At 48.5% G+C, this 23,364-nt stretch overlaps 1 protein-coding gene across 3 annotated transcripts in view; it reads right to left on the bottom strand.

The window, feature by feature from the left end:
* Window positions 1–11,159: 11,159 nt before the first annotated feature.
* Window positions 11,160–23,364, bottom strand: part of ILRUN (inflammation and lipid regulator with UBA-like and NBR1-like domains) — a 30,929-nt gene continuing 18,724 nt past the window's right edge. The window contains exons 3-5 of one of the 3 annotated variants that reach the window (XM_054181036.1): window positions 22,969–23,166; window positions 20,278–20,606; window positions 11,160–11,474 (exon numbers count right to left, since the gene is read on the bottom strand). In XM_054181036.1, the coding sequence (XP_054037011.1) occupies window positions 11,439–11,474; window positions 20,278–20,606; window positions 22,969–23,166 (563 nt within the window). In that variant the 3' untranslated portion in view covers window positions 11,160–11,438. The other 2 variants (XM_054181037.1, XM_054181035.1) reach the window with 2 other exon arrangements.

Below are 23,364 nucleotides of genomic sequence, written 5' to 3'. Positions count from 1 at the left end.
CGAGACGGACAAACCAGGATGGCTCCAAAGTCATGGTTTGGGAAGCTCATCCTCCTCTCCCCATCCCACCACAGACCATGGAAGCAGACGCAGAGGCTTTGGGGCTGCTGCAAGCTCAGGGGGACTGAGGGGAGCAGGGTGGGGGACACCAGGGAGGGGGTCAGGAAGGAAGGCAATGTTACAGTGCCCACCGCAGAGACGTCTCAGAGTCACTGCATGGGGACCAGAGGGAACAAGGACGAGCTCAAGCCCCCTTTCCCCCCCAACCTCTGGTGGCCCAGGGCAGGCAAAGCGATGGGCGCTCGCCCAGGTAGCCGGAAAGGCAGCGGCAGCAGCTGGCCACGATTGCCCAACACTCCGCCATGCAAAGTCCAGCCAAGCACTGCTCTGGGCTATTAACAGCACCAATTAGAGTAGCACCCAGAGACGCTGGGGGCAAAGGTGGGACGGGTTCAAGCATTCCGCAAGCAGGGACAGGGGAGGTTCCTGCAGCCTCGCAGGGCTCGCAGGACCCTCTCTGCTCCCTGCAGCCTCGCAGGACCCTCTCTGCCGTCCAGCTCGGGAGTGTTGGTCCACGGGCATCTCTCAGTCACCTACAAGAGGGGCTGCAAAGAGGGGTTCGTCCCTGGTGTCACCTCCCAGGGTCCCATCCAAGGCCACCCTGGGGTTTTGGGCTTCGCTACCGCAGGTTGACGTCAAGCCCAGCCTACAGCTGTCAGAATTAATTGAGGAAACCCAGCCACGGTAAACAATGAGGAGGGAAAAAGGGGCAGATTAGATAACGAGGAATGTGAGGTTCTCGCTGTATTTTCCCCCTGGATGGCAAGCCTTGCCCGCTCACTCGGGCACAGACCCTGCCGAGCCTGGGCTGCTCCTCGCCAGCCCCAGGAGACGCTGAAATCCCCTTTCTGCAGGACGGCTCTGCTAAAACAGGGTCTGGGGTGCCCCGGACCTGAGGTTTGGGTCTCCCCTCCCTCTCGCAGAGCCATGCATCGCCCTGGGGTGGGCAGCGAGAGCAGAACATGGTCCCCCATTTCCCATCGCTGCCGGAGGTGGCACAGGGGTAGGTGGGAGCAACCACTACGAGGGGGCACAGAGGGACGGGACCTGGTGGAGAGACAGGGCAGGGTCCCGGCCAGCAGAATTCCTGTCCCTACCGCCCCATAACAGGCTCAGGGTCCCAACAAAGGGGAAACTCTCCCCCCTTCCCGGCTGGCAGCATCCGAGCTTCCCCATCAGAGCAACGTTCGGCTCCAGGTGGTGTCACCCGGACCCCCTTTGCTCCCCAGCAGCGCGTCACCCTCCAAACTTGGACGCAGCATGGACCCACTGGCATTCAGGCACCTTCCTCATCCCCATTGATGGGACATCTCTGCCTTCAGGGCATCTCAGCAGGTCCTGCCCAGCTCAGCAGCACCACGCCAGCCCTGCGGTGGCAGTGACAGGCCAGGTGACACGATGCCACCCCACTGCCTAGTGGAACCAGTGTGGACCATATACCCCACACACCCAGAAACGTGCAACCCCCTCCCCAGCCCAGCACTGTGCTCGGTGTAGGACGGCAGCCGCTCCAGAGGTGCATGGGGACACAGCTCACGCCTGGCCAGCCACTGTCCCCGAGCCTGGAAAAGCCACATCCAGCAGCTCTGGAGGGTTTTGCAAAGGAGGAACAACCTCAGCTCCCTCTGCTGGCACCTGCTTCAGGCCAGGCCCTTCCCCGGCAAACCCTGCTTATAAATAACATTTCCAAGCGCCTTCCCGCAGCTCTCCTTGCCCGCAGGACACGGTGCCACCGGCCCAGTCCAAAGCCGGGGAGATGTTCCCCAGCTCCTGCCACGTGCTGCGGCCAAGCACAAGCAGCCTGTTAAGCAGAAGGACACGCAGCCCGTCCGTCCAGCCTGCCCAGGGTATTTACTCCTCTCTTACAGGTGAGGAAACTGCCTGAGAGTGTCATTTGAGGGAGGGGATTCTGCCCCTCTGCTCCGCTCTGTGAGACCCCCCCTGCAGTGCTGCCTCCAGCTCTGGGGCACCAACAGCAGAAGGACACGGAGGTGTTGGAGCGGGGCCGGAGGAGGCCCCGGAGATGCTGGGAGGGCTGGAGCCCCTCTGCTGTGGGGACAGGCTGAGAGAGCTGGGGGGGTTCAGCCTGGAGAAGAGAAGGCTCCGGGGAGACCTTCCAGCCCCTTCCAGTCCCTAAAGGGGCTCCAGGAAAGCTGGGGAGGGACTCGGGATCAGGGAGGGGAGCCATGGGATGAGGGGGAAGGGTTTTAACACTGAAAGAGGGGAGATTGAGATGAGATCTGGGGAAGAAATTGTTTGCTGTGAGGGCGGTGAGCCCCTGGCCCAGGTTGCCCAGAGAAGCTGTGGCTGCCCCATCCCTGGAGGGGTTCAAGGCCAGGTTGGACGGGGCTTGGAGCAACCTGGGCTGGTGGGAGGTGTCCCTGCCCAGGGCAGGAGTTTGGAGACAGACGGTCTTTAAGATTCCTTCCAACCTAAACCATTCTATGAGCTGGGGCAGCAGGGATGAGCCATAGCTCTGGGGAGCAAAGACAAGATGCCCATGAGGCTCTTTCTGGTATTAAGAGAGTCCTGTGTGACAGTGGATGGTCCCACAGCCGGAGAGCTGGATGGGCACCCAGGACCTCCTGCCTCAGCCTCTCTCACCTCTAAAACACAGCGAGCGCTGACCTCGCTGAGAACAGACCTGGGTACGAAGCAGCCCAACCTCCCGGCCAGGTGTCTTCCACCAGCTGCGGGGTACAGCGTCCCCGGCTGTCACCACCCCACCAGCAACGCACGTCATTGCCCGCGCTTTAGCGGGGCAGAGGGGAAAGTGCAGGGACACGATGCTCGCCCCGACCCTCCCTGCTCAATCCGCAGCGGCTGCGCTCCGGAGCGGCAGCTGGGAAGCAGGAGCCTTGTTTTTAAGTCAATAAAGGGAGATCGCTATGGAGACACCGCAGCCACCAGCGCAAGGGCTCCACAAGACATCCTATACGGCCTTCCCCACCCACGCACCTGCTCTCTTCTCAGCCGTCCAAATTCGGGGTTTGCTTGGAGTTTACAGGATGCTTTAACAGTGGTTTCAACAGTTGCCTGCAAGAGATGGATGGCTCTGGAGAGTTCTACCGTGATTTCGGAGGTGCGTCAGCATCGCTCGGCTCGTTCCTGCAGGCAGCTCTCCCAGTACAGCACACACACCTCGACCAGCACACGGCGTCAGCCCAGGGCCGAGCCCTGCCAGCCAGTGGGGAAGCTCTCGAGAAGGTTTTTATCCTTGTTTGTAGAGATCCTTAATGAATTCCCCTGAACAGCCGACCTAGCACAGCCCCGGAGGTGAAGAGTTGGCACTTGACTGCTGGAAAAAATACACCGCTTGGTGAAGGAGAATAATTACGTCCTATCTCCAGCCTCAGGCTTGTTCAAACACCCTCAGCCTGAGCGGCAGCAAAGCTCAGCTGGGGGAAGAGCCCAGGCAGCCCATGGGAACCTCGGGGAAACTGGTCACACAACGGGGTTTGTGCAGAAGGTGTTCAAACACACAGCCCTGACCGGCAGGAGCCAGGACCGCTGCCTCCAGGAAACCTCGGGGAGTGTCAAAGCCCGGCGGCGAGCTTTTCCTCTGGCCGGAGGACACCCCATCCAGGTCAACCCCTCCACCCAGGTCCCAGCATCGCCCTTTTCCCAACACTGTCACCGCGGCAGAAGATAGAGCCACGATTTCTACAGTGTCACCGACTGGCAGCACAGCCGAGCTGCCTCGCAGGATGCTGCCCTGGTTACTCCATTCGTAAATAAGTGAAAAACGTACTTTTTTTCCCCCACCACTTAAGCCTTTTAGATTACTGTGAAAGTGTCACTTCTGCAGGGAGGATATCATCAAGATAAGGACAGGCTACAGGTGAGACAGTTCCTGCGCCAGCCCCACAGAGCTGAGCCCTCGGGCTTCCATGGGGCAAACAGGGCTGGTCCTTACCCGCGCGTGCCATCTGCTTCCTCGCCGGGTCTCCGCCGCATGCTTTTACTGCTCAGCTGTTTTATGAATGGGGTAGGAAACGTTTGAGATTAGACTTCCTTAAATAATTTGTTTAACTGGGTATTTTCCAAGTAGGGCACAGGCAGAGCGCACCAAGGACAGGTTACAGAAAGCTTCCAGGGAAAGCCGCCACCAAAAGTTATCCCTGACCCGCTGCAGATCCCGTACCCCTTCCCTACGGCTGCCCTCACAGCATCCCCTTCGCCACCGTGTCCTGCTTTCCACTCGGTCCCTTAGTATTTCACTGCGCATCCCCAAAGGATTTGCGGAGAAGGAAGAGGTGAAGCCAGCGCCAATCCCTGGCGGTGCACCGTGGGCTGCGTGCCACGCGATTTAGGGGATATAGCAGGTAGGAGCGGGGAAAAATAATAATAAAAAATAATAATAAAAATCACAAAAAACCTGCTCTCTTCTTCCCTGCTGCAGGTACAGGTGCTGCTGCTGGAAGGCAGGTGCTTGCTGGAGCCCCCACCTGCAGGCCGGAGGACGCGGAGTGATGCTGGGGAGGTTTTGGAGCACATCCTGCAGCATGGGATGCAGCGAGGGCTGGCAGTCGGTCCTGGGCACTACCCAGCGCGCTGAGCACACCTTCCTCACCGCAACTCATCACACACCCAGCGGAGAACATCCTCCTGCCTGCCGCAGCATCGCTTCAGGGACCGAAAAAAACCCAAAGCTGCTTCAAACCAGAATTCTTTCTGTAACTTTTAATGGGCAACGATCTGCTTCCCCTACAACAAATCTAAATAAGCAGAAAAAGCAAACCCAAGTAGTTCAGAGGCGACTGCGGCAGGCCTTGGAGCTGGCCTCCTGCCACGCCACCCTGCACCGCACCCAGGCAAGGCGTGGGGAGCGCGGTGGTGGAACAACCTCCCTTATAACCATCCCTGGAGTTATTTGCCCGCTCGGGAGACAGCATTGGAAGGTGTGATAGTATTGTCCCGCGCTGGCAAACCTCGACAGGTTGCAACCCTAAAGACAAACAGATTCTTTCAAGCAAATAACGAGTAAATGAGAAGTTGGGCAGGGAGAAGGGGGGGGCAATCCGAACCTACCCAAACAGAGCAGGCTCGGAGACACCCGTGAGCACCAAGAGCTCAAGGGGTGCATTCTTTTCAAGGCACAAAATAAATACCCGTAGGCAGAGGCAGCAGGATGTCTGTTCCCAGTAAGGCTTTCAGTCAAGCTTAAACAGCACATGAAAGCTCCAGGCATTTATTCAAATGTTAAAAAGCAAAGCCTGCGCACACATATCAAGGCTTTTTGGAAGGATTAGTAACAAAGTCACATGTAAGCAAAAGACTGGCTTCAGCTAAGCTGCTCCAAGCATAGGTTACACAGGCAAACGCCTGGGCCAGGTGCCCCGAGTGGCAAGGGGTCGCTTGGGCAATAGGATCAGCCTGAGGTGACCATGCAGGTGCCCACCAGAGACCTTCATGAGCTCCCGCCCTGGTATACGGGAGCAGCAGATATTCATAGAATCATAGGGTTGGAAGGGCCCTCTGGAGATCATCCAGTCCAACCCCCTGCCAGAGCAGGGTCACCCAGAGCAGGTGGCACAGGAACGCGTCCAGGCGGGGTTGGGATGTCTCCAGAGACGGAGACTCCCCCACCTCTCTGGGCAGCCTGTGCCAGGGCTCTGCCACCCTCACAGCAAAGAAGTTCCTCCTCATGTTGAGATGGAACTTCCCATGGTCAAGTTTGTGCCCGTTGCCCCTTGTCCTGTCCCCAGGCACCACTGAAGAGCCTGGCCACGTCCTCCTGACACCCACCCTTGAAGTATTTGTAAGCATTGATAAGATCCCCCCTCAGAAGCTTTTTTTCCAGACTAAAAAGGCCCAAATCCCTCAGCCTTTCCTCAGCAGAGAGATGTTCCAGTCCCCTCAGCATCTTGGTGGCCCTTTGCTGTCCCCTCTCCAGCAGTTCCCTGTCCTTCTTGAACCGGGGAGCCCAGAACTGGACCCAGCGCTCCAGATGTGGCCTCCCCAGGGCAGAGCAGAGGGGGAGGATGACCTCCCTCCACCTGCTGGCCACACTCTTCTTGATGCACCCCAGGATGCCACTGGCCGCCTTGGCCACAGGGGCCCATCGCTGGCTCATGGTCACCCTGTTGTCCCCCAGGACTCCCAGGTCTCTTTCCACTGAGCTGCTCTCCAGCAGGTCACTCCCAACCTGTCCTGGTGCAGGGGGTTATTCCTCCCCAGGTGCAGCACCCTGCACTTGCCCTTGTTGAATTTCATAAGGTTCCTCTCTGCCCAGGTCTCTCTGGATGGTGGCACAGCCTTGCTGTGTGTCAGCCACCCCCCCAGCTTTGTGTCATCAGCAAACCTGCCGAGGGTGCACTCTAATCCCTCGTCCAGGTCATTGATGAATATATTGAAGAGGACTGGAATTCCCTTGGGGATAGGAAGAAAAAAAAAAAAACCAAAACAAAATTCCAAATTCCTCTCCTGCCTTGCCAAGAGACCATGAAGCAGCAGGTCTGGTCTGCTGCTGTTTGAAGCCCGAAGCGTTGCCGCGCTGCGCCAGGGCTCCAAGCACAGCGACGGGACACAAACCAGCCACACGAGGAGCATTTAAGGACCGGTCTGTGGCCGCAGCATTGCTTCGTGCTGGTCAGCCCTGTGTGAGGATCACTAAAACTCCTCCGCACATCTGCACTCGGTGCTGCCTCCCCTCCTGCTCCAGCCCGGATCACAGCTGGAAGGCGCCGGCAGCGCGGTGCCGAGTCGGTGCTCGTCCCCATCCCCGCCGTCCCCAGCCCAGCATCGGCACCGCGCTGAGCCCCCGCCATCCCCTCACGCGCCCCAGCCGAGGACTGGGGCAGGGAGGAGACACGGCGTTGTTGTGGAGAAGTTACCTGACCTTGTAAGGAGGGACATCCACTGCCGACGTCGGTGAACAGGTATAACCAGAGGCGGTAACAGCGTGCCAGCACCACCTGGGATGGCCCCAGCGGGAATCCTCCTCTAGCAAGACACTGCGGTGAGCCCCCCCCCCTCTTCTTCACAGGCTCTTCTACCCCATCGCCCTTCACAAAAAGCTCCACATGGGCCTCTCATCCTTGTACCCATCACCTGGACTGGAAAGGTTGTTTGATAAACTCAATATGCACTGAATTTGTTGTGATTTTACAGTGATTTGGGGTACAGACAGGGCTAGAATTGAGTTTAAGGTACTGTGCCTGGAAACACCCTGGAGACAGAAGCAAGCTGGGTACATTTAACTACAAGATGACAGATTCAGAAGTTTTTTGCAGCTTCAATAAAACTCTCAACAGCTACAGAACATTTTTTTTCTGTGTTAATTTAATCATACAAATATTCATTTATACATTAAGGAAAAAGCTTCCTTTATTTTTACCCCCAATGTGCTATCATAGGACTTCTCCCAGACTCAATGAGGCAACACACCATCCTGTTCTACACATGCACTCCCCCCAGAGAGAATAGACAGGCTGCAGAACCACCCACGCACTCACACATGAAAAAAAAATAATATTTAAAACACACAACGGAAACCCAGACGTGGGACAGCGTGCATTTCCTAACCCTGCAGACCCCATGCTCTCCTGCCCGTGTTCTCTCTGACCACACGGCTTTGCCCCTCCGTGGGGGGACCCGCATCTTCCAAACCTTGGAGGGGACTGAATCCGATGCTCCTGAGATGTAGGCAGCAGATTCCAGCTCCCCCCCCAACCAGCATGGCCAGTTTTGGGGTAGCCCTGGGGATTTCGTGCTCCGGTTTGCCTAGGCTGAGAGGGGGAGGCCTGGGCTGCCATCGCTCAACTCGTATTAGCGATACCACACATCCGAAGTGGCTCACGTTGATCCATTTAGAGACCCTCGGAGATGTTCCGCGTTATCTTTTTTCCTTTGGAGGGGTGGGGGGCTAAGGAAGATCTCACTTTCCCTCCTTCTCAGGACTTCAAGACAGACGGGTGTTAATCAGACTGGAGCCAGCTGCAGCCTCCCCATCACTGCACCCTCCCGTACCAGTGGGTACCCGCCCCGTCCCTCCCCCAGTCAGGAACACCAGCCTCACTGGGGTAACAGCCCCTCTACTGGTTCACCAGCCTCCACTTGCTAAGGATTTCCTCCCGTTTCCAACAGGCCTGAGTTCCACGTGTCTAACTCACCTGCATCAGGTCACCCGAGCTGCCGCACACCCTTCAGGCTCACCAAAATATCTGGCATTCAGCACTTCTGAAAAACCAGGCTGTTTCACGCATCTGATGTTAAGACCCCGCGCGTTTGAATGCATCAGCCCTACGGAAACCAGTACAGTCACGGTGCCCTGAAATCGCCTGTAAAGAGCTTTGCTGAATACATCTCAAATCCCCCTATTTAAAAGCTGGAAACCTGACAGCAAGAGCAATTTGAGGGCTGGCTGCACCACTAGGCTCCAAGGAACCAGAGGAGATAAAACCACCTTTGGCCTCAGTGAAACAGTTTTTTTTTTTTTTTTAAACTCGAGGAAAAACCCAGAGAGAGAGCAGCCGCTAATTTAAACATTCTTCCACTGTCACAGCCAGGGTTCCAGCCTCAGCCTCAAAGCATCCAGAGCTCTGTGCGGCCGTTTGCAGAGAGATGGCTCCCGCAGAGAGGAGCGCTCCCGCTCAGCTACCTGGGGAAGAGGTGATGGGAGAAGCAAGAGGTTGCAGATTTCAGCAGCAACTCGGCTCTGGCCCTGCCTTTCTTCACACCCTGGAGGTAAGTGACCCTTGTCACAAGGACCCCGCAGACTGAAAACGCTCTGGAGAGAGAATTCAAGTCTGCGCCGAACAAGTATGCCTTCTGAGTGGGAAAGCACACGACTACTTGGGGTGCATGCAAGTTTGTTTTTTTTTTTTTTTTTCAAGAAAAGGAAAATTCAGTCTTAGGAGCAGCACAGGAACACGAATGTGGCAGCCATTATAGACGGGAGGAGCATACGTGGCCGGGAGCAGAAGAAAGCCAGCGTGCGGGTATCTGAGTTCAAAAGTCTCCCAGATGCCTCAAGCTGACACAAGGCAAAGGTTGCAGCACCAGCTAGAACATACAGACTCAGACCTTAACTTGTTTCCCCCTTCCACTACACAGCTGATAGAAGGAGCTAATAAAGATAAGGAATCACCTCATCACTTGGACAAACGGCAATCTCCAGCGTTTAGATGCCTTCAGAAGGGAAGCAGCAGCACTGCGAGAGGTGATGCTCAGGTACGTGTTCATGCGTTTCAGAGCTTGTCACACAAGCCACCTGCTCGGAAAGGAGGGAGCGAAGAAAGGATCCACTTGCCCACGCTATATTCCAGAGATGCAAATCGTTCCCTAGACTGAATGCTGAGATAACTAACCCAAGGCAAAATGATGTTATAGGACAAGAACCGAACGCTACAGCTGCGCTGAGCAGCGCAGCACCACCTTCCACGGCTTCACCCTGGATCTTAACACTAACCCAGCTCTAGCGAACTGCTGAGACAGACGCAGGTGCTCGCTAAACTGCAGGTGTAAGTGGCTAACAGTCCAAACCCTGCAGTGCCTCCTTTGTGCAGATAACTTCTTACACTACGCTTGTTTCTCCCAGCAAACAGATTTTTTTGAAGGGAGACGTAGATAACAGTGACCTTTAACAACTGAACCTCTGAAATACAAACAAAATCCATCGCTCAATTCTTCCTCTGTTGGACAGAAGGAACTCCCACTGCCCTCCACAAGAGCCATCTGTATGCACCAAGATAAGAGTGTCCTTGGTAGCTGCAATGAAAATGAATCCCCCATTCAAAACCAACCAAGAAAATACAACTAGTCAAGAGCAACCAGTGTAAAGCCACACACCGTGCACACGCCTGCGCTCTACTCCAGCAAGGAGAACGAGAGTCTTCACTGCAAGGATTTGGAAGAAGGTAGGAGCTTTGCATGTTACTGCATCTTTGGCAGATGGCTGTTCCAGCCTTGTTCAGGTTTCCAAATACGATGGTGTCCCCTCACCTCGCCCCCCTTCAGCAGGATTTGTGGTGAGACAGCACTTCAGAAAGCCACCACAGCACTCGAGGCCACTCTCCCTCCCCTCGCACTGGCCTTCCCAATCCATAACTGGAGGAAGATGCACTGGAGGAAGAGCAGAGCAACCCACGCCTCTAGAAGAGCAATCGCTTCTTTGATACCAAGCCCTGGAGAACCCCTGGAGAAGGTAAGAGCCTCAATGAAGCGACGAGCCAGGACAATAAAGGCGAATGAATACAAGGCGACAGAGCCGGATCCACCTGATGATGCTAACTCTTGCTCTGCATTCAGAAACGCAAACAAACAGCCTCTACGCTAATATTTTATCACAGCAGAAATGAATGCAAACTTATAATCTGTAAGAGAGACGGGAGATTCAAAATTAAAAAGACATGACTTTTGTAAAGCTTTGCAACTACTACCGAGTGAATTACACCTACAGAAGAAGAGTTTCCTCTTGGCACAAGACTGATGTGCTTGCTCTAGGCACAGCTACTGTACATCAAGAGTTAACAAAAAGGTATTTTAAAATGCTAACCACATAGGACAGCTCTGGAACTTTAATAGATCCGTTTCTTATTAATGGGGGTGTGTATTTGTGTGTACTTCACGTACAAGAGGGAGGGAATGAGCCCTCCATGTGATCCTAGAAGTCCCAGAGTCTTTCTCTCCAACTGGATACTGAGACCTGGTCTCCAGCACGGTTTCCATCAACATGCAGGACAACTAACAGCAACACCCAAACCAAAAAGGAAAAAAAAGAAATAAAAGAAGATAAAAAAAGTTGGTAACTAAAACCAGACGATGATATTAAAAATGCAGAGCTGGGTGCAGACCCAACCTGTCATTAAAAAATGTCCGACAAAAAGAAATCACTGCACAAACCCCAGAAGATGCTAAGCAAATTTCCATTCGGTAGCAAGCAAAACATGACAGTTCCGTAAAAATGCACGCTGTCCCTTATTTAAAAAAAAATATGAACAAGAAACAAACAGAAATTAAACATTTGCTCAAACTACAACCGCTCTGTAGGCAAAATATTTTTTTTAAAGATGGCTTTTTCATTTTCATTTTTTATACTTTAAGCTACCTAATTATGTGTGAGAATGATTTCTAAAAAAAAAAAAAAACAAACCAACCCATGGTGTTGGTATATTTTCTTTCTCATAGCATTTAACAACACTCCTGAAATCCAGCATTCACACATGCATACTTAGATTTTGTATCTTCCTCTGGAAACAGCTAGTCTTAAGTTATTGGGCTTTTGTTTTTTCTTCTTTATCCAGAACACGGAGGCAGAGAAGGGGGGGTCCACGTTGTGTCTGTCTGCCACATGAATCCCCCTCCCTTCCCCCAAAAGTCAGTTCTTTGTTAAATTCTCCTCTTGTCGATACCCGTTTTGTGGTTTTTTTTGTGTTTTAAGACTGTCCGAAGGGATAAGGACCGTGGAAACCCTGAAAGAAAGTTGGAGACATAATCAATTTCAACAGGCAAGCAGTAAAATTGATCAGTGTACACCTACAAATACTGACCACCCCATCCCAGTGCTTCGAATCCAAATTCAACCCTTTACCCACCAACGTGACCTTTGTTGTCCAGCCTTATGAAACACTCCTACAACGCGGGTTTCGGTGCTTGGAGCTGGTTTCCCCAGAGATGTCAGATGCTGTCCACTTACCTCTTTCAGGTGTTATTTAGGCCAGGTAATAGCCAGGTGTTACTGGGCCACAAAGCTACTTGTATTTTCTACACCAGAGCAAAAAATCCCCTATGGATGCTACAACACCTGCGAGGCCAAGCAACTGCAGTTTCACAAGTTTATTGTAAAGATTACAGCAAATATTAAAGGAGGAGGCTGTAACTGGTAGAAGAGTCTATTTAAGAAAAAAAAATCATCAAGATTTGGAAATCCACGTTCCCACAACTGCCACTTTTGCTCTCTCAAGATGACAATATACGTTTTCCTCAAGTGAAAAATCAACCACCATATTGAACTGAAAAAAATCAAAACGCTTACTACAGAACCCATTTTCCCTCCTTTTCATCCTGAAGTGAGTCACCTAAATGACAGATCTAGTAACAGGTCTCAAATTAACAGGAACTCCTTTCTGCAATTTCTATTGTTCAAATCATCTATCCAAGGTTCCATCAGGAAGCAAAAGAAAGCGACCGACAGGCAGGCAAGACATCTCCCAACTCATAGGGCTATAAAGTTTGTCATAATGACGAAGGTACAAACCACACACAAAATCTTCCTGTGAGATCCAGACACACACTCAGGTCAGAAGTGAGACAAGGGCAAAACGCTCAATATTTTTCATTGTCAAAGTCAGAAGACCATTATGCAAATGCTTTTAAGCACAGTCCAGCTTCTTTCCAGCACGCTGCTGAGTAAGACAGCCATAGGCCCAATTAGCACAAAGTCATTCTCAGTCTTTAAGTGAAGCTCTGACTTTGGTTTTCACCATTTTGCCTTTAACAGGGTAAATCTCAAAGGAAATATACTGTTTCCTACACGTTTTCCTACAACTCTAACAACCTCGCTGCGTGAGCCACAGAGCCACGAAGCAACGAGTCTTGAACATGACTCGTATAAAGAAAGGATACACCTCATTAGCTTAAGCCCAGTTGCAAAAACCCAAGTTCAAGGGCTCTGTTGTTTATCTATGTTATAAAGGAAACACTATAAGAAGCCTGTAATCTTGCTACAGCTGGTAAGAAAAAGTTAATTCTTTAGGATATATCAGGCAGCAAAATACAAGACAATGGCAACATGAAGCACCTGTCGGCAGCTCTCAAAATTCAACCAGGAGAGGGGGATTAGCAGACAATTAAACAGGACATCCATGAACCACATGGGAAGTACGGAAGACCAGAAACTTGGAAATTGCTGTTTGCAGACAGAAATACATGCAAGTGACGGGAAAACAAACACGCTTCTACCCTAGGAATATGCTGCACTCCCGGTTTGTAAAGCAAGGTTTTCAAAAGATCACACACCCTGCAGGCTCCAGCACAACAGTTCACCTCAGAAAGGAGAAGCTCCCACTAAAATCAAGAGGCTGAGATATTCAACATTTCCAAAAAATACAGGCACTGAAACAGGAGGAAGGGGAAGAGCAGAAGAGAAACGTTAAAATAATGTGAATAGGTGCAGAAAAAACCCCCAAAAGGACACAGAAGGAAAGCAATGTTAGAAGCAAGATCCTAAGCAGTCTCACCTCAGAGGGATTAAGCTATTGTGCTTCTTGCTCTACAGAAGAAAAACAGGATTTGTTGCCGATTACCTGTACAGACACACATGCCAGGCTTTGCTTCATCTTTCAATTACCTGCAGAGGCAGCTTTGTGTGCAGATGCTGCCTGGCAAGCGCTCCCCAGCCTCAGGAGAGTGGTTTGGACACCAGCTCTCCCAGCTGCCGGCTCCCTCTGCTGGGGCAGCCGGCCTCGAACCCTTCGTGCATCTTACGGTTTACGTCACAGGTGAAACCTCATTGATTTAACGTGTGCACACCATAAGCCACAACATCTGCATCGCCCCATGACATAAAGAATTAGCAGAGCTAATCAGGACACGGTCCAGAGTCTTCAGCTTCAGTCAGACACGAGAACAGTTCATCAGTCCTTTTGCTGCAGAGACACCCTGGGAAGACGCTATTAACCTTGTTTTCAGCAAAACCCTTTGGATCTTCAGATACTATTTTCTGTAGCATCTAATTTAAAGCCACACAATTATGCTAATCATGTGTTAATTAAAACCAGAATTTAGCTCACCTTCAGAGCATCACGTTACTAAGCGTATACAGCTTTGTACCACTTGCTACACATCACTTAACCAGCACCATCCCTAGAGAAGCTTCTCTCCCCAGCGATTCCAAGAACATTCCCAAAATCTGCCACCAAGATTAGCTCCTCCTGATGCAATCAAATTCACCAAGAAGAAAAAGCCCAAAATCTCTGCTTTTTGGATTGCCACTCTTCACTGCATTTCACTTACCCGTCAGATTCATTAGGATACATGAGAACGTACAAAATTAAAACCCACGTGTTTCTTTTCTTTAAGATCAAGCACAGAGACTTCGATTAACATGAGACCCTGAGCACGATATTCTTCTACCCTTTGTGAAATAAGAATACTTTCTTTTTTCTCCCTAAGACGCAAGCGCTCTGCAGGGTAATTCATTCTCATTACATTTATTCATCGTGCACAGTGTAATAGCATCTCGATACCTGAAAACTTCAGTTACTGCTTCAATGCAAATACCAAACTCCATTACATGGCATTTTTAAGAATAATTATCCTTTGTATGCAATATTTTACATCATAAACATGCAAAAATAATTCTGCATACAATTGCAGTTTTTCTGAGTGATTTCAACTGAAGAATTATTCGCACTATTTTGGGTGAATTCCCTTCTATTCTCAAAATGAGATCACTGTCTTTATGAAAAGCTCAGCTGCAGCTTTGCAAATTTACTTTCGGTTCTTCCAATATCTTCCACAGAAGTAATTGCTAACTTGCTAGTGAAGGCGTACTGGCTATTCATACACACAAATAATGTGAGAACAGAGGACCACGTGTTTTCAAGAAAAGGCTCTACACAACAGTTATTGGTATAAATTATCATTTGACTTCTGTATCTAGAAGGGAATTGAGATGTTTTGGAAAGTTAAAAGCTTTTATAAATACTGAGCTCTTTAAGTGAAGGCACCTGTGCTAGAAATAAAATGAAGTTAATCTTTCATAAACCATCACCACACAGGCTTTCAAATAGCTATCTTTATTTCACCTTTGTGACTGAGCCAAGATCAAGAAAAGGTACACATCAGGAGAGACAGGAGTTTGTGGTGCAGAGCTGCAAAGCAATACAGGACTCTCCCAGTGTACACTGACAGTAGCATCCGACAACGCTACAAGTCCCCGTTTCCTCGTCACCTCCTGGGCCGCTCCTAGTCAGCGCTGCTCCAAACTACGCAGAGTTCTCTTGACTAACTTACGTAAACTGAACACAAACAGAAGAACAAAGTATTCAGCACTTTTTTTTTTTTCTCATTCCATGCATGCTGTGCAAACATGGCGTGGCAGGTTAAGACCACCAGGAAGTTAAGAACCTTCTGCCAGCACAGCCGCTGGCAGGGCTGGTTTAGATGCACACAGCTGATGGAGTACATGAGGACTCGGGTACGCGATTAAGTTACCATGCAACAACTTAGCTCCTGTAACTTAATCAACAGCGTGCTTTTAGTCTGCAGAGAGAGAAAAGAACAGGGAAACTCTGTCGGCCTGCAATGGAGCAAAGTGAAGCTAAAAAATCAGATTATCTCACATTTCCTGCAGTCCAAAAGCACACGGAGCGGCAGGTATCATGGATGAGCTAACATGCAGCGCTCAAACACATCAGGCTTTCACCAGATAAGCAAACCAGCTCATGCAACACCAGTTTAGCCTGCAGATGCTACGCAGCAGTGGGGCTGTCAAAGAGTAGCTATGGTAGTTCCGAGTCCGACGTTCTCCCGCTTTGGTCTACGTGAGTTTAAGCACATGGTAACTAGCCCCGTTTGAAGCCCAGATATCAGGACAGGAGGAGCTTCTCTTCTACACGGAAGCAAGCATTTCTGGGGCATCTTCCTTACCCACAGATATAGTGTGGTACCCAAATAGTTTCCAGCAGAAAAATTTGTCTAAAGTTTACAAAGGTACTCCAAAAATAGGCAAATCGGAGTGCCCTGGTTTGGAAGAAGCACGCATCTAGAAGGAGCAGCAACTTTTAAACTCGGAGAGGGGAAGCCAGTTAAAGGCTCTAAGGAAGCGAGGGGTTCAGTTTCCCCTTACACGTAGAAAGCTGTCAAGTAGCACGGATCAGAGTTCAGCTCCACACCGAATGAAGTATTATGGGGAGCATAAATACATGGGGAAAAAAGGTGTTTAGATTTTAATTTTGTGAACTCCACATATGCTTATATTTCACTGGGTCTTTAAGAGTAGCAAGAGTATCACACAGAACAGATTAGTACCAGACAAGCTGTAGAACGTCCTTTGCTATGACAGTGACTATGCAAATTGTTCTGTACGGGCAAATCTTTGCAGAATCAGAACTTCTACATGCAGTTTTCTGCATTACACAGAAAGCATCAATTCCTCAATACATATGGGCAACAGATTTAGACATATATTTTTTTTTTTTTACATATAGGTGACAAGTACAATCTGAATGTCAGTATATGGCTATCCACTTCAGATCTTTTTAGACATTTAAACCTGTACGTTTTTCCCTTAGTTAAGAAATTTAACTCTCATTCCCCAGGCACTGTAAGACTGCATCTTGCACTTTTAATGTAAAAGACTGTCACAAGAGAGCAGCAGTGACCTCGACAGTGTTGCTATGAGACAGGAGTGAGTAAATAGAAGGAAGCTATATTAGCCTCATCTCTCTCGAGAATACAGAGAGAAAGCGATTGCCAAAGAGGAGAATAAAATACCCATGCATGGGTATATCTGGACTCTAATACAGCTCATCCCTATCCTGAGATAAGCGTCCTATCCTGCGCTTAAGCACATCTTTAATTCTAAGAACATGCAAAAACTCCACTGGGAATAGACATAACGAAAACATGCTTAAAGCAATGCCCTGAACACAGACCCTGGTCTACAACCTTCCAGCAGTTTATTTGATAAGGTGAGCAGGGTGGACCCAGGGAAGGTATACACTACAGCAGGAACAAAGATCACAATCCCTTTGTTTCAACCAGATCACAAATTTCATCTTATCTGCTTACAGGGAATTCAGCATCTTGTTTGTTTTAGTGGTTTTTTTCCTAGGAAAGTTTGTTTCACTGAGTAGAGCATCCAAACTGTGTACTCTATGCTGCTGTATATAAAGTATTTTGAATATTTCCACACGTGAAACATTGATATACTTGTCTAATCCAGCAGCAGATGGCACATCAGTGTCACTGAGATCCTGACTCCAACGGGGAATTTTAGAGGACAAGTCACACCTGCTCATTTGCACCAGAGGGAGAATAAGACAAACAAGGTCTGGCAATTTCTAGTATGTTTTACAGCTGCAGATGCCAGAAACTGCTAGTTTTATCTCAAAGATTTCATGGTCTCATGCATGACTGGGGTTCTTCACGACCTCTTGGCAGAGAGGAAGTCTCCACAGTGATCTGAGAAATATTTAAAGGCTGATATTATTTCTAAATACAGGACATGGGCCCTCCCGAGCACCTTAACTAGACCTTACTTATCCTTTTGCTATATCTCACCAAATGGTGTATCAAACATGATTAGGGATTCACTCCATTCCCCGGGTACACAAAAGCAGACAACAATATTAGAGGTCCTGCCCAAGACAAATAAAATCCAGGAATCCCAACGTGCAACTACGTAACCAACCCACAGTTCTCTTTTGTCTGCTCCTGGAACTTCAAATAAAGCCTTTCACATCAATTTTCAATCACAAGACAGCATCTCCAAATGCAATAGTTTTCTTTAACCCTCTCAAGCAGCAGAGTACAGGTCAAGTCCCCAGGGAAGGTGGGCCAGATAGCTTTTCCTAACAGGTCCTGGAACACCATCTGCTAATCGGGTGGTTTAATACTTCTGACATCACCTTCAATAAGCCCTTTTCTTCTTAAGCAGTATCCCCAGTTGGGTATCCTGCTTACACGTTACCCCTTTTTAGAAAAAAAATTAAGTATCTTGTTTTCCAGAAGGATTTCCAGCTTGCAGGAAGAAGGCATGCAATAGGGCTAGACCTACGCCACGGAAAGTGAGCATGTTCACCCAGCTATTTGAAAGGAAACCAAGTATCTAGCATGTCAAATCTACTCAAATTTGTGCACTATGGAAACAGTACTGTACCAATGTGAATATTAAGTCTGTGGCAGAACACGTCCTACCCTAGACAGGAAGGGCGAGGCTGGAACAGGACTCTGATCTGCAAACCTACCTTAATAACGGCCTCCAAAGGAAATACTAACTTGTTTTATTATGTCACAAATAGAAACACTGTAGTAGAGACAAAAAAATTCAGAAATCAATAAGCTTTCACATACCCCACCCCATCTCCAAAAAGGACCATAAAGTTATCCCTTCTGAAGCAAGAAACAAAATTTCTGATTTTATCTCAGATAATCCACCTCAAATCCACCCAAGAATATTCTGTAAATACAAAAAGAAACAAAACACACCCAAAAAAACAACAACAAAAAGGGGAGAAAGGCCACCTACCCTACATCTGAGGCTAGATTATAATGGCTCACATCTCATAAGAGTGCTGATTGTGAACTTTGGGTTACTAGCTAAATCAGCTTACTCAAATTTAGTCAAATCTTCAGTGAAATCCTCTCTGGTAGTACTTCACTCTCCTTTTTGGCTTTTCTTTTCCATAGCATAGCTGACCTTTGCTATGTCCTCTGCATGACTAATAAATATTGGTTTCTTACACCTACATTCTTAGAAGAGACAAAGCATTTACTCCTCAGCCAGGAGAGTCTGTTGGTACACATTAGCTGCCGGTGCCCACACCACTCTCCTCTCACTAGGAAGGGTAAGGGGAAAAACTACAGGGAGACACCTAGTGAAAACTGAAGGCCACGTTACTGCCAAAACCCCACATCCAGGATTTCTACACCGGAACTTTCTCAGAAGTGCATATATTAGCAGTTCCACATCCATCCACCTGCAACTGCAAACCAACGATGAAGCGACTGACAAGCTCCGCACTCAGAAAACAGGGAAGGGGGGGGGAAAAAAAAAAGCCACCTCCAGCCTAAAGCTGACCACCAAAAGTGGAACTGAGTTTTCCCACCTAAATTAAACCTAGTATTTTAGCTATGAAAGGCTTAGCTAAGTCCACCATCTCACCAAAGCTGTAGTTGGTAACTGATCTTTATTTTCCATCAATGGATACACGGAGCTGTTACCAATCTCTGCTGGGATGCATACAACAGCCAGCCGCATGGCAGCACTCCCCACCTGAAGCACCTGAGATAGACTTTACACAGAGAAACTGTATCCGTATATAGACGGCTTCTGGAGTCAGAAGAACGTGTCTCTCTCTTCAGGGAACACCACTATCCTCCGAGCAACCATAAAAGGCAGTGGCTTTCAGTCACTGCTAATTCAGGTTGTATTTGAACTTACAGGTGAAAGGCTTTATTTTTTTAATCACTTCCCAAGCCATCCATTTCACTTTTAGTGAGCAAGAATCTTGAAGCGGGAGCCAATACAGCTTACAGCAATTTATGTTTGGGGTGCAAAACACAGGAAAGGTGATTGGTAGTCTGTCAAACAGTTAATCCCGCGCATGCCATCAGTAAAAAAAAAAAATGCATAGCCCTGGTGCGAAGTAGGTCACTAAAATATGATCCACTGGTAGAGGACAGGCAGTTCATCCAGTTAGGAGCTAAAGTGCTGTAGGTGAACTAATATTAGGGCTTTATTAAGTCATTCAGCAACCAAGTGTTATTGTCCTACACAGCCTGCTTAAAGTACAGTAAAGCATTTTTAAAGGATTTTAAAAATCAAACTAGTTTGACATACGACAGTACACACCTACACATACTGGCTGCATTAACAGGTGGATTCTGAATTGTAAATAATCCTGCAATTAATTTTTCACACACAAGCAAATAAAACCAGTCAAAATATCACTCAGACTCATATAGCACCCACCAAGCAAGCTTTTGAGAGAGATTTAAAGAAAAGATAATTTGAAAGTCACCTACAGTTATAAACAAGACAAGGACACAGACAGGAATAGTCCTTTGATTGACCGTTCCTGACAGGGAGCTTCTGGGATCAAAATGTTCAGCTCTGTAGTCTCCCCACACCAGCTAAGAAGTAGTTATCTGGTTAATCTTAGGGTTTGGGGGTGTGGTTATTTTTGTCCTCTTTTCAAAATTATTTAAAACTCAGGAGCACATCTAGAGAGATATTTTGACTTATTTGCACACGCAACTGGAGCGGGCTCCAGCCACTAATAGTTACAGCACCCAGACAAGATTATATAAATTTTAAGAAGGACTTGAAGCAAAAAAACCAAAAAGGTGGATCTGGTAGAGTCTATCAGAGGCAAAAGTATTTTGATATAACATGAGGAGTTGGCAGAGTCAGACAGTCAAATTCAAAACCTTCCTTAGCAGGTCTGGCAGAAGCAGAAGGGAAGGGCTTTGCAGTTTGTAACGAAGAACTATTACATACATCGGTCTCATCACCTACCCATTCTCCTGTTCTCCCAGGGCACCTACCTTACTGTATGTCACTACCGACAAGTTGTTCGAGTGACTGCTGGGGGAGAGATTTACAGAGTTTTGTGACAGTCCATTCTGATCTTGTTCGATTTGGTCAGGAGCAGGCCCCCATGTGTTTTTGCTGATTGTGCCTAGCTCGGAACCCCCAGGGTCTTTTAGGTTGTTTTCATCTGGTTGCCTGTTCTTCTGTGGAGAGGCGAATGGGTTAAAGTTTCCTTCTACCTTGCGATGCGGCTGTGTGTTGAACTCCGTTTCAAAGGATGACAGCTGCTGTGTTACACCTAGAAGTCCTCCAACTTCCACGCTGAGGATCACCCAGATGACATCTGTGGAAAAAGACACAGAGACTCGAGCTGTCATTACATGGAGTTTTTGAAGAAGGGGCAGAAGGAGAAAAACAAAACATAAATTCCATACTTTACAATAGCAAGAACAAAGACTGACTATTTAAAATACATGTTTATGAAACATTAGAAGTACTGGTTTAGCACTAATTCAGTGTCCAATCTTTCAAGAAAACTAGGCAAGTTTTACTCCTACTGAACTTACATGAACCAGCTAAGAACACATGACAAACAAACTGACATGACAACTCCAAGCTCTATATTTCAGATTACCAATAGGATGCACTGAAAAAAGAAAACCTCAAGTGATTTTATCCAAGGCTACACAGCAAGACTGAAATGAGAGCCAGGAGATATCACAGCCAGCCTTCTATTCTGACAGTAAAGAAAAGGCAATGTTTTTTGTTTAGCTTTGAAAGGCTGGACTATTAACATAAAACAACAAAAGGGGTGACTTTGAAGGTAATTATGTTTATGACAATTCACTGCAAAGTATCTCCATTCCTGTTCCAAAACACTCACAGTAGGTGGATAAGATAACTGGGCTTGGTAGACTATTACAGGAATTCACAAAGTACTGGCTAGAATAAGAAACATATTTACCGTTCTTACCTAGTGCATGTCTGCCTCTTGTACATAGATAAGATTGTTATTTTACCTACGACTTCATTTACACTTCATGCAAACATTATGGCCTATTTACATAAAGACATTTCTCGATACGTAACCAAATCCAGTTTTATTGCTTTTTTTTTTTCCACCTCACCATTAAGTGCGCTCCAGTTTTGCTTTGTGGCACGGAGAGGGAGAATGAGGAAGAACAGCAGCAATACTTTATCTCACCTCAGCAGATCTAATAACAGCACCTCGTGCCACATGTAATTGTTTCCAGGTTTTCTGCAGCCAAGTGTTAACCTACAAGGGGCTCCTTCCTGCTGCCACTGGTAGCCGGGGGGAAGGAGACAGCAGGTACTTCTGCTGCTGGGTTTTACCACCACGGCTCCCCCAGGAGCAGGAATCCACAGAACCTCCCTGGGGTTCAACAGGGCTGGGCTCATTAGTTTGCATTTTACGACCCAATTAAAGGCCGTGGGATGTTACCTTCCAATAACACAACCTGCTGAAGGCCCCCCAGCGCCCTGACGGGTTGTAAGCCCTTTGGGGACACCACCAATGCCCCACCCCCGCCGCCCGGCGGCAGCGCAGCGCCCCCTGCTGCCCGTCCGCGGCGCAACGCCCGGCCCCACCGCTCGCCCCGGGGCTACCAAAGCCCTACCAGCGTGAAAAACCACCAGCCCCGGCCTCTTGCCAGGCCCTCGGTCGGCTGTTAGGCCCAACCTCCGGGGGACAACTAGCATTAAAAGCCATTAATTATATCAAAGGGGAAGGGCATCTTTGAGTCTGAGCTCAGTAGCCAAAGGGATTTGAATTTGTAGATTGTTTTCTTGCAAAACGTGCAACTTCAGGAAGTTTAGGAAGATCTTAAACTGTTTGTCAGCTGCTGGGAAAACCTCAGCTTTATAAACACACCTTTTGTGGTAGGTATCACAAGCTGAACACGGCTTTCAACCTGCATGGGGGAATTTATGCCCTTTCTTCAGGGACCAGCCACATCCCCCTCCAACACTGCAGAGTCGTACATTTGCCGACAATTCTGCCAAAAACCCCATGCTTCTGAGCAAAGAGTTATTTTTGATTCCAAGCGCTAACATCTCTCACTCAAACCCATGCACTCGGGATACTCCCAACTGCCAAAATAGACACAAAGATGTTCTCAGTATAAACTAAAGCTGGCTAAAAATGACTGAAAGGCTCCAAATGAATGAAGATGTTGGTGGCTCAGCCTGAGGCACGAGGCAAAACGTCAAAAAGTGGGTTTTTAACATAGAAAATCAGTTCATAGTAGATGCACCAAGTTATACTATTAAAACCCAGGCCTTTACTAAACTTCTCAGATGAGGTTTTCACTGTTTAAATAGTTTTTTATGCCCGTATGTAGTTCACAATGTTCAGCACTGGAAAACTGGGAAAGAATCCCAACAAGGATCTACTGGGAAAGAGTCTCCAGGAGAACTGTGCAAGTCCCTTTGTTTTTTCAGAGCTTTGTGTAATCAGCAATTGGTTCCAGTGTTTAGAAAACAGTTCTGCGCTGACCAAGACAACAAAAGCAGCTCACTTGATGTTTTTCCCTATTCTATTTTCTATATTTAGGCTCAGAGCTGGCAGCCCTCTACCTTCACCGCATGGTTATCAGGAGAGCGTCTGCAAGGGGCTGGGAATCTCCATTTTTCCTGTGGTGGGAATATCAGGAATAGCCTGAAGCAGCAGCAAAGGGATCACTCACCTCCGTAATAGAGTCCTGTGGCCGTGCACATTCGCCACTGTCCCTGATACATTCCTGCCGTGCTGGGGCTGCACATCTGAACGCTGACGTCTGCAATCTCCTGGGGCTCCAGGGACCTGACCATCACCATGTTAACGTGGCCAAACTGGTCTCCCCCGACATACTTCAGACAAACCCCCGGGGGCCACGCCTCTGTCCCTGGGATTAAAGAGAAGAAAGAATTACTGACAGTGCACCAGGAAAAGCTTTGTGTCTGTTTGTGTAAGACTGGGTGAAACACGCTTATTAAAACAGTTGTGCAATTGTTCAACAGTCAAAGGAGTACCAAGATACACATAACACAGCCAGCCATGGATGCTGAAGAATACAGTTTTCAGATAAGGCTTAACTGGTCCA

The sequence above is a fragment of the Rissa tridactyla genome, chromosome 21 (assembly GCF_028500815.1).
Source record: "Rissa tridactyla isolate bRisTri1 chromosome 21, bRisTri1.patW.cur.20221130, whole genome shotgun sequence".
Lineage (NCBI taxonomy): Eukaryota > Metazoa > Chordata > Aves > Charadriiformes > Laridae > Rissa > Rissa tridactyla.
This window is presented reverse-complemented; position numbering and strand designations above follow the sequence as displayed.